This window comes from Ammospiza nelsoni, chromosome Z (assembly GCF_027579445.1).
Source record: "Ammospiza nelsoni isolate bAmmNel1 chromosome Z, bAmmNel1.pri, whole genome shotgun sequence".
NCBI lineage: Eukaryota > Metazoa > Chordata > Aves > Passeriformes > Passerellidae > Ammospiza > Ammospiza nelsoni.
The window spans coordinates 59,367,643-59,382,576 of record NC_080669.1 but is presented as its reverse complement, the minus strand read 5'-3'; the positions used below and the strand labels follow the sequence as shown (position 1 = coordinate 59,382,576).

The 14,934-nt window shown below is 48.3% G+C and overlaps 1 protein-coding gene across 1 annotated transcript in view; it reads right to left on the bottom strand.

Moving 5' to 3' along the window:
• Positions 1-342: 342 nt before the first annotated feature.
• Positions 343-14,934, bottom strand: part of LOC132087070 (serine/threonine-protein kinase PAK 3-like) — a 35,390-nt gene continuing 20,798 nt past the window's right edge. The window contains exons 8-15 of the mRNA XM_059493098.1: positions 10,656-10,790; positions 10,049-10,378; positions 6,090-6,202; positions 5,305-5,422; positions 4,385-4,484; positions 3,739-3,935; positions 1,771-1,908; positions 343-429 (exon numbers count right to left, since the gene is read on the bottom strand). Coding sequence (XP_059349081.1) covers positions 343-429; positions 1,771-1,908; positions 3,739-3,935; positions 4,385-4,484; positions 5,305-5,422; positions 6,090-6,202; positions 10,049-10,378; positions 10,656-10,790 — 1,218 coding nt within the window. The remainder of the gene's footprint in view (positions 430-1,770; positions 1,909-3,738; positions 3,936-4,384; positions 4,485-5,304; positions 5,423-6,089; positions 6,203-10,048; positions 10,379-10,655; positions 10,791-14,934) is intronic.

Genomic DNA, 14,934 nt, shown 5'->3' with positions numbered 1-14,934 from the left:
ATTCTTTAACAAATTTGCCCTAAACCAGGACAATGAAGAAGATTCTTCCCCACTTTCACACCATGCCAAAAAAAACGTATCACTTTCCACCTTTAAGAAACAACAGACAATTCAGAAGGAATTCTCGAGCTTGTTCAGAGTGAGAAGGAAGGGAATCTTCAAGGTGAGTTGTGGTTTCAGAAATTTTATTCATTTCCAATCCTACTCTGCAGTCCTATTAGACAATCCTACTCTAACCCTAATCCTAACCTGAACCCTAATCCTAATCCTAATCCTAATCCTAATCCTAACCTACAATCCTACTCTAAACTGGTTGAGGAATAAATGGTCCTGCTGTGATTGTCACATTCTTGTCTCCTTCCTCTTCTTCACTGAAACAATCAGTGGCACCAGGCTGGAGGCAGGCTCAGCAAATGTTACAAATGGATGCTGCCCAAAGGGAAAAAAAACAAATCAACAAAAAACAATGAACCATGACTTTCCAAGTTCACAGGATTCCTCTGGCACTTAGAAGGATGCAAGAAGAGGACCAATGGGACCATCTTTATGTGCAGGACCTTGCCATCATAGGCAAACCTGGCCCAGAATCCCACTCATCCATTTATCGAGGTGTCTTCATCTTGCTGAGATTTTTGCCCTGCCAGTGCTCTAGAAATGGTGCTTTCTGTCCTTGGAGTTTTTTCTTTTCAGGAAACTCCAAAGCCTTACACTGGTCCCTGTCTTTGAAAGACAGGCACTGTGCTAATTCACACCGGGAGACAGAGCAGTGCCCTTTCCATGCCCTGTCCCTCACATGCTGGATGGCACCTTCCTTCCCAGCAGGGCCAGCCCAGTGGCACTGGGCCCTGCAGTTCCCTCTTTGCCACACAACCTGGCAGTAACCCTGGCACAGTTCCCATCTGCTTGAGTGTGCCAGGCAGCAGATGGGGCTGGGACAAGTCCCTCCCAGCTGTCCCTGTTTGTGTAGCAGAAACCTCTAAGGGTGGGCTGGAGGGCACAAACCAGGGCTCCTCAGAGGCTCACAGTGAGCCCCCCACAGCTCCTCCTGCCCACAGCCAAATCTCTGACTGCTCAGCTGGGACTGGCTTCCTTGGGTTCCTCCACCACCATTTCATGTTTCTGTACCCTGCATTGCTCTACTTCCATTCTTTTGCCATTAGATAAAACTGAACACCCCACCAAATTACAAAAGAGGGCGACAGAAACAGTCAGAGGACAGAGCAACTCTCCTCTGAGAGACCTGGAGTTATTCAGCCTGGCGGAGAACGGCCCCCAGGGAGAATTCATTGCTATGTTCCAGCATTTCAAAGGGGATTCTCAGGAAGTAAGAGACACCTTTTTTAAGAGGGTCAGTTGCAATAGGACATGGGATAGTATTTGTAATATATAATGGGGATCAAGTCGGAGTAGGTCTAAGGAAGAACTTGTTTACTTGGAGCATGGTGCAACCCTGGCACAGGTTGCCCTTAGACCTGGTAGGTGCCCCATCCCTGGGCAGGGATGGGGCAACCATTCCAGGGCAGGTAGGAAGGGGCTCTGAGCAACCTGATCTCTTTAAAGATGTCCCTGCTCATTGCAGGACACTTGCAACAGAGGACCTTTACAGGGTCCTGCCAGCCCAGCCCAGTCTAGGATTCTTTACTGTTTTAATTTGAATAGCACTAAAATTGGCGGTGAGGAGGAAAGGGGCTCATCTGATGCCTTGGACTTGAGTGGAGGAGGAGCCCATCCCTCAGACCCTGTTTCACCTGCAACCCCTTCACATTTTACCTCTAGGAGCTGCTTGGCAGACCAGCGCCTCTCCTCATCTGTATGCAGGCAGCAGCTCAGGAAGTCATGCAGGCAAGGCGAGAATTGGTTGGGCTGCTGCAGCTTTGGTGTCCCTTGTATGGCTCTCAGGACTTTAGGCTGGCGAAAAAGGAAACATGAGGCTCCACCTACTCCTTTCACATCTGCAACTGCTCTCCCAGATCCCATTGATTAAGCCCCACTCTGCAGTGGCAGTTTCTGCCATGGCAGATACCCAGAGATGACTTTCCTTTAACAACCAAAAACCCAAACCCCAATGCAGCCACAGCATTTCCAACATCCCACAGATCTTGCCTTGGCAGCTGATTTCATTGACTGACCTAGTTAGTGGGAGCCACATCACCAAAACCACATTTCCTTCCCTGAGGATTCACACCAGCTTGAGAGGCTTTTTGGAAGAGGGACTTTGCTATACTAACTCTACTATTTCAAAGGATTAGTACATGAAAAGTATCTCTGAAGTGCTTGTTGGTCCCTTAAGCACAGCTGCCATAAAACAAAACTCATCAAGATTCTTGTCCTCTTCTAGAAAACAGTGGTAATTGAAGGAAAGAAAGGAAATCCACCAGGTATTCCTCAGGTAAGGAAACAAACATTTAGAATCTCATATTCAACACAGACACATTAAGATGCATGTACAAATATATTGAGATGAAATTGCCTGCTGGGTGCACAGGAGCTACCTGCAGCTCTGTCTCTTGGCTCCAAGTTTTAGCTTCTTTATGTGACAATAGGAAACCTTTTAATGGTCAAATCTGAAGGAGAACTGTCATCCCTATGGTCATCCTCTGCTCATTTGGATACTCAAGTCAATGCATTAAAGGTGTGCCCATTAGCAGAAAGTGTCAGGTAAGAAATGGGAGGTTTGGCAGGATCTCCATGACCCAGGCTGCGGCCTGGTCTCCATAAAAGTGCCCATCACAATGCTAACAGCTCTGTGCTAGCGGCACTGAAATAGATGGTGACCAAAGAGGCTTTGTTATTATCCTCCTCAACCCAGAGGAAAATTTCCAAGCCTAAAACAACAAACACACTCCCCTTGAGTAGAAATAATTAGGACAGCTTTCTTTCCTTTTCCTACACCAGCAGAGGTCACAAAGGGGGTTTTATCCTGACCCTCTGCAGCTATGCTCAGCCACTGGCCATGGTGGGGAGTTGGAGTCCTCACTGTCATTAGAACTGGGCAGGCTAGGGATGGCCCTGCTCCTGCAGTAAAGGAACACAGCACCGGTGTCAACTGCCCACACTGGATCCCAGCCCAGGCACCTGCCTGCAAGCTCATTAACTAGTTAAAGTACCAAGAAACAGCCAAGAGTTTGGCTTACAATTCTAACTGCAGTCAGAGAAAAATGCATCCTGAACTTATCCAGGCCATCCACACACAAGACTGAACAAAGTACAGATGACTTGAAAACCTGGAAGTTTATAAGACCCACAGGATTTGGAAAAGATGTTTCAGTATGGAGGAAGATTGATGTGCTGTGGTTCAAAAAGAAAAAAAAAGCAGAACTACTTGGGCATTGCTTTGCTGGTTGTTTCTTTGTCGCTTTTTCTTTTTCTATAAAACTGAAACTGGGAAGACTCAACCTCCATTTTGAAGGATATTTATCACACATCCAACGGTTCCACTGAAAAATTCCTGTCCTTCAGAGACAAAGCTCCAACAGGGTTCAAAAAGCAAATGAGGAATGTCAAGCATGGCTGGAGGCCAAAATGGCAGGTTTCTGAACTGGTTAGGTTTCTGAACTGCCACTTCCCTTTCTGATGCAACCAAACCTACAGCAGATGCTGATGTGCTGCAGGGACATTTTTAGAAGGGGACCTTGGTGGAAGTGGTGCCAGCAGATGGCAATGGGATTTTGTCCAATGGGACACAGAACATGGGACAGGTGAGAAAGACAGTGGGATCAGTGAGTATTTGCACTTTACCAAGACAGAAGTTTCACTCCAGTAACGAACTTCTCGTTCCACCATTTCGATGGCCACGATTCCCAAAGACCATATGTCCACTTTGGGGCCATATGGTTGACCTGTCACCACTTCAGGTGCTATCCACCCAGTAGTGCTGGCCCCAGAGCTCTGTCTACTCTGCTCAGTGGTGAGCTGAGCAAAGAGGTCAAAGTCAGCTGTGGAGAAAACAACAAACCATGAAAGCCAGCTCCAATTAGGAAACCAAGCAAAAAAATTCCCCACTCTCAGTCTAAGAATGCACTGTGTCATCTGTTGAAAATCAGTCTCTGCTCTATTTCCTTAGGCCTTTAGCCAAGAAAATATGGAATTGGCCACTTCAAAAAACCCCCTCGTTTTTTACACCACCTCCAGCAGTGGCCTTTATTTTCCTGAAGCTTTAGACTTGTAACTCCCTTCCTCTGGAAGGGGACACACACAGACCAACACCACTCTTGACTTCTTGTGGTTCCTTGTCATACCTCTGTGCATGTTGCAACCATGTCATCAGCTCACAGAGGTTGTCCCTGCACTGCCACCAGCACCATTTTTGGGGAGCTGGCTGTCACTCCAAGCAGCCCCACACCCACATCCCGGGAATGCTGCACCTGACCAAGAAGATACTGACCCAGCTTGACAGAGCCGTCGGTTTTGAGAAGGATGTTGCAGCTCTTCAGATCTCGGTGGATCACGTTGTTCAAGTGAAGAAAATCCAGTCCTTGCAGGCACTGAGAGAGAAAACAGAAACAAGAGGGCAAAAATGAGTGATGTGATTTCATCACACAAGAAAGGAAACAGCTCTAAAAGATTCCCTCTCCAGGTGGATGGGGAGTAATGGCAGAACACAGTGCCACTGAGAGGAAGAGCTTGCTTCTCCAACACTTGCAGAGCAGGACCTTTCTAAGGAAAGGCATGTCAGCTTTTGAAAGAGGAACAGCACCTGCTGTTGTAGGCTGTCCCCCACAAACCAGCCAGGATGACTCCTGCTGCAGTGGATGTGCTGTCTCCAAACAAGGGTTTGCCAAGAAAGAAAAAGTCCCTCCCTCTGGTATGGAGCAGATCACTTTTGGGTGGGAGGCTGCATGACAAAGGTTTTCTTGCTGGCATCAGCACAGACTTGGAAGTATCACATCAGTCACCTTCCTGAAGCAAACACTGTTTTGTCTGAGTACTATCCTTTTCAGTTAAGGACTGTGAGAAATGAGTCTCTTTCTTTGCCATTAGTTTCAAATCCTGCCACCAGCACCTTTGCTTTTACAGGCAAGAAATGCAATGCAGAAAGCCTTGAGATAAATGTTTAGAGAGGCAAGTGGAGAACAGCAAATACAAATACAAGAGAAAGAGTGAGAATACAACAGAAGAAGGTAAGAGTATGGGAACAGAGTACAGTGAGTGCAGGGGCAGTGGCAGGCATTTCACCTGAGATGCTTTTGCTTGCCCATAGCAACACAGAAACAAAGCTTGGCACAGGAAATCACTCCAGTTCCAAGCCCCTGTTTCCCAGACAATCCTGCCCTAGCCCTTGGAAGTACAGGTGGGATCCCTGACCTCCCGACTGATGGTTGCAATCTGTCCTTCAGACACGTAAGTCTCATTGATGATGTCGCTCAGAGTGCCTCCGTCCATGTACTCCATAATCATCCAGAGCTGCCTATCCACAAGGTAGCTGAAAGAAAGAAACAAGGCTGTGGAGATAAACATGCATGGCTAGGTTGCAGTTTGGAAACAGCAACGGTTGTTTCTGGGTGCCTTTGTGACGAGGACAGAATAAAAGGAATAGACATTCCCTCTTGGCTGTGCATTGTTTGCAATCTGTGCAGTCTCAAGGAGAAAGGCACAGCTGTGGAAAAGGACACGTCTTAAATGGGCAACAAGTGAAAAGTGCAGTTTAGTAACAGCCCAGATAAAAAACCTGTTACACATGGTGTTTCTGAAAATAAACACCTATTTGTCCTGGCATACACAGTAATGGAAAAGGCATAACAATCCAAGGGAAATCCTCTCTAGGATGGTTTATCAGAACTTAAAAGGTGCTGAGAAAAATTTGAAAAAATCAAGCCTCAAAACAAAGTGGAGGCAGTGAACTTCGAGGGTATTGAATTAGTAAAATAGGGCTGATCCAGGTTTTTGAAAAATTTTTAAACTGCGTTTGTCAGGGTGGATTAATGCACACAAAATGCACTCTCTTCCCATCCACTAGCGATAAGTAGAGAAATAATAATTAACCAATAATTATCAGCTTTATTTTCTGCCAGTGACCAAAGTGGGTTTTTAACTTTATATGCTTGCAGCATGTAAACAAACATTGCTGGGATAAAATAACAACCACTCACCTCTTTAAATAATTCACAATGTTTCGGTGCTTATTAATTTTCATGACCGTAAGTTCATTAAAGGTTCCTTCCTTTTGGATCAGTCCTTGAAGATTTATTTTCTTTATGGCCACCTAAAATGATGTTGAAAATCAGTAACATGAAAAGCTGGTGGCATGAGAACAATTTCTCACATGGAGCGAGTGATTTTGGAATGACACAGCCAAATTGTGCTAACTGCCTTGTGATTAGACATCAGAATGGGAACTGACATTCCAACAGCCCATTTCTTTGCTCCCTTATGGGCCAGTTACAGGACATATGGGGCCACTGACATTTTGCTTTGACTATTTGGTAACAGTGGTGTCTCAGCTATCACCCACAAACCTCTGACCACAATCTCTGCTGCTTTGTTTGGAATTCAGAAGAAGTAATCCATGCCTTAATACTCTGTGGATACATCTTGGGCTATGGGCAGGGCTTAGGGCTTTTAAGGACGCCTTGCCAATCTCTCCCTATGTGCAGTTCCCAAGTGCAGCACAGCAGGTGGCTAAGGAACTACCAGTAACTTTCAGATGCATTTGCTGGCAGCCAGAAATGAGAATTCAGGACTCTGAAGCTGTAGCCCCAAAGAGCAGTGAGGTGCTGTAAGGCACCACCTTCGTTTTAGCAATGGAGAGCGAGTGAGCGCGTCCTTCTCTGAAAGGAACCGCTGCCCTCCGTGCCTTCCTTCCGGCAGCTGAGGAGGACCAAGTCCCAAATGTATTTTGCGGGCTGGCACCAGTCTGTGCTTCTTGTGCCTTTTCAGCACAGCTCTGCCCAAAGCTCCAGCCACAGCTCACACCAGAGGGAAAAGCCCTCGAGTGCAGCAGAGTCTGCAGAGGCTGTTGACATTTACCTGTCTTCCTGTGGCAGTGTCAAGTGCTTTACAAACATCTCCAAAAGTCCTAGAAACAAAACAGAAGCAGAGAAAGCAGAAGCCATTTAGATCTTGCAGTGAAAGCCAGCCCACACGGGAGATCTGTGCTGTAAATGCCTAAGACCTGCAGGACACTGGAAGCATGGAGATGTCTTTGACAATGCCTTCTGAGCATACTTAGAAATTCTGATCAGCACTGACAATCTAAGCCCAGTGCCTGAACACATTTGCAGCTTGTCTGACTTCACACTTGATACCTATTCCACCGGCAAAACACCTGATGCATAGTTTTGTAAAATTAACATTGCTTGGACTCACCCACTGCCAATGTTTTCCAGTTCAATGTATTTTATTATAGGATTTTCCATCTTCACCATTCTTCCTGAGGGAAACAAAATGCAAGATGCTCACTTAAAGCAGAGATCCCACCTTCTAGGAGATACAAAAGGCAGCGCCACTGTCTGGGGCTCTGAGCCCTCCCTTTGTGGACAGCTGGCTAACAACAGGAACAGGAACTAGAACAACAAGGAAAGAACAGCAGGTGCACAGCATAAGTGGCTGGCACAGAGACTGATTTCTAGCATCCTTTGAAGTGAGAGACCTCTTGACAGCAAACACACAAGGGAGCACAGGGAGATACATTCAGAGGAGACTGAGGCCAGAAGAGAATACCTACCAAGGCAAGTAAGTTTGTCATCTAGAAACATTAAGGAGAGCTGGAACTAACAGTGCCTTTCTTTTCTTCGGAATAAACACTGTGAGATTTATAAAAGGCTTCCTACTTGCTAAGATAAATGCACCTGGACATCTAGAATCAATTCATCTGAACAGATGCCAAGTTCAGAACAGGAGGAATATTGCCAAGTGTTCCCATCTTTTCCACCTTGCAGCAGTTTGCCAGAAGAATGCCTCTGCATTTGTAAACCAGAGCAGCTCATGCTAGAACCAATCCTGACGGGGCTTTCAGCATCAGGACCCTCACCCTTTATGAGCAGGCTGAGCTCAAAGATGCCCTTGCCCGTGCCCCAGGTGAAGAACCATGCCGCTTCTCTTCACCCTGACAGTGCGGATCAGTCGCTCCCATTGCACTCGCCCTCTCAGCGCCATACATGTCCCTGTCTTCCCAACTCAGCACGGCGGGCACAGGCACAGAGGACAGCAGTGCTCCTCAGGCGTCCCTGTGACACAGAGAGCTGCCCAGAGGAGATGCTGACCCTCCTGTGAGTCCAGGCCGTGGGATGCAGAAGCTGGCCCAGAGAAGGCGCTGCAGCAGCCAGGCAGCAGTGGGACCCTCCCAGCTAAGGAAGGCTCCAATGTCTGCAGTCCCTCCAGTCCTCAGGGGCAGGGCAGCGACCACAACAAGGCTGGCAAAGCCCAAGCATGAGCACTGACAGGCACTGATGGGAAGAAACCAGAGTGAGCCTGAGCCCCATACAAGCTGTTGCCCCCATTCAGGACACAACAGGATGGGCTTTGAGATCAGCCACACCGAGGCACAGATCAGTGCCCTTTTTTGTCCCAACAGGTGATGATAGACACAGAATCCACTGGGCTCTCTTCTCAGCCTACCAGGTCTTATCTGATAGCACAGCACTGGCAGCTGTTATGGGCAAGAAGGAGATTAATTGGGTTGTGCTGCAGAATCACAAAGGGCTTGATGTGTTCTCCTAGAGACTGATCTCAGCAGGGCTTCTGCCAATGCTTAGGACTCAAGCAATCACAGCCTTCTGCTGATCCAGGAACAATCTCCGCTTCTGCCTTTGGCAGAGAGGGAAACCCAGGCAAACTCCAGCCAGTCTAAGCTGCCCTCAGAGGCAGCAGGAATACCCAGAGCTCTCTCTTGCTGCCTTGGAGCACTGCCAGCACTTCCATGACACTAAACTGAGAACTAAACCTTTGGTACAGCTATGCTGACATGTGCACACGTGCACACTGTCCCTTAGATAAGAAAGATACAAGACGTACTCTGTTGCTCCAGGGAGTCACCCGCCATCTCCTGTTGCTGAGCAGCAGCTGGGTCAGCACGGGAGGTGAACCAAGTGCTCAGGCTGCACGTCTTTGGCTGGGGAGCAAAGGCTCCTTGGGATGGTGCTGCTGCTGCTGCAGCAGGTTCAGTGTCAGCATCAGTGTAGATCTGAGACAAGAAATGAGTTTATGTCAGGAAAGCATGGCAGAGATTGCCCTGAAATGCAAGAGAGATTGCCATTTGAAATGCAAGCTCTTAGGAAGCTGCTGTCAGCCACATATGCAGAGCTCTTCAACTGGATTGCTTTGGATGTCCACTTGTGAAACCAAATGGTCAAAACAGAAGGCTGGTTTTACTGGAGTTCATAGTCAGTTTCTTGTTCTAAAGGATGACTGCAGCAACAACTGCTCCACTTCCTCCCAAGGACTCCTTTCCCCCTCTTAGGTCTGCAGATACATTTGCAGCTCCTCATTCTAATGTTCTACTTCCTGCCATGAAATTCTCTTTTTCTGCACCTTCCTTGGGACGTGCTTATCCTGCAGCATCTCTGGATGGTACAGTTCCTGGGCCTCATGCCAGCCTCGGGGCTCTTGGTTGCCCGTCATTTGCTGGAACTCTCTGCAGGCTGCCAGGTAGGATGGTGACACTTCCACCTCAAGTCAAACAGAACAAAGCAGTCAGAGACTACAGCTTATCCCCATCAGCCAGGAATCATCGACTGGGAAGAAAGTAAAGAAAAGGACAGGAGCAGATTCACAAGGGATGCAGACAGCTTGTAGCTCATATTCCAAATCTATGTGAGTGACCATGTTCACCTGCAAAAACACCTCCAGAAACAAGGTCACCTGGAAGAAGCCAGCAGGAGTTCATTCGGATGACTGCTGGCTAAATGGCCAAAGGAGTAATGCCACTGTCTAGAGTATCAGCTGAGATTCAGCAGACCAGGAAGGGTCCTTCAGAGCAGCTCTGATAGAGGCCTCATCAGGATGGCACTCAGAGGCATTATCCCACCCCACCACTGCTCTATAGAGGAAAAGCAAGGAGGGCAGAAACCACCCGCTGGGTGACTGCAGTGGCTATTGCTATTTCACTCACTTGCTTTTCTAGAGCCTTTTTCTCCGGAAGGAAGTACTTAATTTTCTCTTTGATGATTTTAATTTTTTCGTCTTCCCTCTTCTCCCTTGCCTTGATCGTAGCCTCAGTTCCCTGCAGCCGTGCCTGCATCTGTTCATCAGTGTTCTGTAAACAACAACGGAAAGGACTCTGTTTCATGAGCAGAGTGGCTGCCATTCCTTCGTTCACCTGGTTTTGTTGATTGCCCCTCTGCAGATCCTTCTCCTCTTGGATGTCTTCATTCCTCCTCTTTGCTGCCATAATGTCACTCTGAGCTTCATGCAGCTCCGCTTGTGGCTCTGCCTTGCTGTTCTGTACACACAAATGCAGAGCAAGTGACTGGGAGCTGCCATCAGGCTCCACTTTTCCCTCTTTTAGCCTCAAAATCACATTTATTTTGCCACTTCTTTCTGCTTCCCTACCCAGCTCTGCTTCCACTGTAACCATCCTGTCCTGGTGCTGATCTCTGCAGATTCCAAGGCTCTGTGCTTCCAGTGCCTGTGGGACTCCTGGCCTCCTCAGTCCCAAGAGCTCTGGTTTATGCCCCTCTTCCTGCCCTTCCCTCTGTCACCTGGCCAGTCAGGCTTACCTTGCCATTCTCCTGTGCCTCTTCCACCTGCTGCCTGAGCTGCTCTTCCTGCTCTCGGGCTGGGAACAGCTCTCCCTGAGTCTGGCATGGCATCTCAGATAAGGCAGTCTGCTCCTGCTCTTTCTCTAGAAGCACCTGCACAGAAAGCAAGAGAAGATGTGTTTCAACTTCCCATATGACCTTTGTGGGCCAAGACTCCAAGACTGCTGGGCTCACACGTTCCCAAAGCACTGTGCTGCTGCTCTCCTGGGTCATTCTCTGTTTGAGGGCAGGCACAGATTCCAAAGTGACCCTGGCACTACAATCAGGGGCCATCTGGGACTGAAGCTCCAACAGCGTCTCAGGCAGCTGACATGGAAGGTGTGGCATTTCTCAGGGGTCTGGTGAGAGCCTCCCTCTGCTTCTGCCATGTCCTGTTTGTCTTTCAGTAGTGACTGACACCCTGCCCTGTCCCACAGCTCCATCCTGGCTCTGCAGGTGGCTTCTTGTGTGAGCTCACTCCTCGTGAGAGACACTTCTGGAGTTCACGTTCTTTTCAGGCCTGCATCAGCATTCCTCCTCTGGACATTCACACTCTTGTTAGAAAACCTGGTCATTCAGGAGATAAGGATGCATGCAAAGATCTCTGATGGAAGTCAGACAACCTCTATCCATCTCAGTAGATGGAGGGTTACCAAGGTGTTTCTTCTCCCTCTTTTGTCAACTGAGAATTCTGACCAGCACTAACAGAGTCTCTCCTAAGGCCCCATTAACAAATGCACTTACACAGCCCTGGGGATGCCAGTGAAGGAAACTATGTGTCATGTAATGCATGTATGAGCAAAGTCACCAGACCCCAACTACAGCATGGGATAGTTCCGCTCCCTTAGGACATGCAAAAATTTAAAGGATAAAAAGAAGACTTCAGGTCAGAAAAGGCTGGAGAAGGAAAACATGAGGGGAAAAAAACAACCATCTCTGGAGGGGGAAACATCTCTGCCTGCTCAGGATCAGTCAATGGAACTTGTCTCTACTCCTCTCCTGAAGGGATGCCTTTATGTGAGCTTTGCATCTTCAACTGCTTTGGGCAGAGCCAGGAAGACTCAAATAGAGAGATAGACAGATCCCACTTTTATAATCTCTCTTTACTGTACTGTGGTATTTATATTTTTTGAACAGATATATATGGAGAACAGGAGAGAGATATAATTCTCTCGCCTAGGTGTTTTTTAAGGGAAGGTAGTGAGAAACTTAGAAAAGAAAACAATTATTATCTCTACTTGCTGTTCTTGTTGTTTAGTACATGTAGAATGTGTTATAGTGATTGTTTACTGAAAGTGATTTGTTAATTGGATTTTAGTGATAGTTGTTTAGATTGATTAGCTAATTAGATAAAAGCTGTGTCATGACTGTCTGGAGACAGCCACAAGTTTTTCTTTAGTATCTTTTAAGTATAGTATCTCTTGAGAATAGTTTTATATAGTACTAGTGTAACATAACATAGCTTAATAAAGCATTTGTTTAACCTTCTAAATCATAGAGTCCAAGCACATTATTTGCCACGTGGGGGTCACTTGAATCAATACTGTCCTTTCTGTCGCTACACACATCAACACTCGGTAGCAGTGCCCCAATCAGCAGCCATCCTGAACTTGCTCTCCTGTTGCTTCAGTAGCCCACACTCTTGGGGAATCTGGAGTGAGTGGGTCCTTATGGAATGCAATCAGACCCAGAGCATTGCACTGGGAACTGCACTCTTTGTGCATCTCTGCTCGGGCAAGTTCTTCTCTTGGACTCGACCACACTGACAGTGCTGAAGTGGCTGAGAATCAGAAATGCAGCCCAGCCCTTCCCAGCTCCTGTGATCTCCGAGGAGCAGCTGGAATGCAAGGGCATTGATTTCCTGCTCAATTCCCAAACACAACCCACACTGATTCCCTGGGCTGCCAAAAGACATGGGAGCCGTTAACCTGAAAGTGATGTGTAAGCCCTACTGGCTGGTCTGGCACCAGAACAGCTCGTTCTGCACCAACATCCCTGCCCCAAACTATGTGTTCTTGTGTAAAATACTGCATCTTCCAGAACTGCCTCCTTGCAAAATAAAATTCTAGCAGAACTTCTGCCAATGCTGGAAAAAGGCAGGAAAGATTAAGAAAAAGCTCCCTTGCTCCCTGGAGAAGGAGAAATTACACAAGGAGAAGCCTAGCAATAAACCAAACAAATAAACAAACAAAATACGAAAGTGTTACCTACTCCAGTGTCTAAAGCACTTAGATGCAGTGAAGGGATGTTTGGCAGGGACATAGCCCTTGTGGTGAGGATTGGATCTATGGATCTATGGCAGGGATCTATGGAAGTCTTCCTGAAGGTCCCTCAAGAGCCTCCCATTGTCCAGGCTAAAGCTCCCTCAGCACCTCCTCACTGGCCTTGCGCTGCACCCCTTGCCCGAGAGCACCCTGTCCTGTGCACACGCTGCAGCTCCTCCATGCCTTTGTGCTTCCCAGAGCCCACAAGTGCACAGAGCACTCCAGCTGTGGCCGCAGCGCTGCCCAGCACAGGGCCACGCTCACTGCCCTGCTCCTGCTGCCCCACTGCTGCTGGCACAGGCCACCATGCCCTTGGCCTTCTTGGCCCCCTGGCCACACCTGCTTCATCTTCAGCTGCTCAAGGCCTCCAGCCCTGTGTCCTTTTGGCCCACGCAGCTCCCCAGCCACAAAGGTGCCCATTTCCCCTCAGATACCACACGCACCATTACACAATGGCCTTCCTCTTCCAAGCAACACAAGACAGCAGTCAAGGGCTTGCAGCTTCACCCCCACTCCAGGCTCCAAGGCACTTGCCAAAGCTGCAGACTGCACCAAAATATGCACCAACAGAAACTGGCTGCTTCTGCTTTTGGCCTCACAAGAAGGCTTCGCAACTCCCCACTTTGTTTCTTTGGCCACGCGGGACAGGAATGGCCCCCACAGCTGCATGGACAACACAATCCTCCTCTTGCAGCTTATCAAAAGCCAAAAGACAGCTGGCCCAAAACACACTGTACAAGTGAAGAACTACTCAAGGAAAGTGCAGACCGCTTTCACAAGCCCAACACATCTTTCCAAAAAGGGAAAACAAACAAACCAAGGCCTGGCACCTCCAGCACTCCCTCCTTTGCCCTTGGCCATAGCGCTGCAGAAGCCAAGAGAGAGAGCTTCCCTGAGCCAAGCAGCCAGATGCTCTCCCAGAGGCACCAGCCCTTTGCTGCCTCAACATGACAGCTCAAAGGCCAAGTTCTGTGGTCGCTGCCTGGAGGGAATCCCTAGCTCCTGGTAGGACTCCAGCACCCAGCATCCTCAGCCAGCAACAGCAAAGTGCTGGCTGCTCCAAGACTTGCAGCTCTGCCTTGCACTAAAGACAGCACCACACACACCTGGCACTTACAGGTTCTGAGTTTTGTGGTGTCACCACTGATGGAGGCTGGCGGTCATCAACCTCACTTTGCTCTTCTTTGGCTTCTTCTCCAGGAGCAGCAGGAGCCAGGGGAGAGACGGCTCTTGGTTCTGTCATCTGTGGCAAGAGAGAAGCATGAGGGACAGGCTGTTACCTATCATGCAGAACCTCACTTCTTTTCAGATCTACCCACCACATTTTCTAAGGAGAAATCAAAACATTTCATAGCGACATAGGCGTTCTAAATCACAGCCACCAAATTCAAATGGGCCATCTCAAGAGAACTCTAGATGGATATGAAGTTGATTTTCCTCCCTGGCTGCTATCAGCAAGCAAGGTTGTTGCAGCAAAACGGAGCCTTTAGTTCTTGAAAGCACTGAAATGGAAAACTAGGAAAGCGATAGCAATGCCTTTGCTACTGCTGCTGCAGATGTGGAAAACTCAGACTGGATCACAATCCCATCCAGGGCTGGAAACGTTGTGCAGAAGCATCTTTGCTTGCTGGAAAGAGAAGAAAATGAACAGGCCTTCTCCTCCTAGCAAACCAAGGAACCAACAAAGCACAAGATGGAAGTGTCACCTACTCTAGTGTCTAAAGCCCTTGGATGCAGTGAGGGGATGTTTGGCAGTGAAACAGCCCTCGTGCTGAGCACGGTCAAGCAGGGATTGATGGAAGTCTTCCTGAAGGTCCCTCAAGAGCCTCCCATTGTCCAGGCTAAAGCTCCCTCAGCACCTCCTCACTGGCCTTGTGCTGCACCCCTTGCCCGAGAGCACCCTGTCCTTCTGTGCACACGCTGCAGCCCCTCCATGCCTTTCTGCTTCCCAGAGCCCACAAGTGCACAGAGCACTCCAGCTGTGGCTGCAGCAC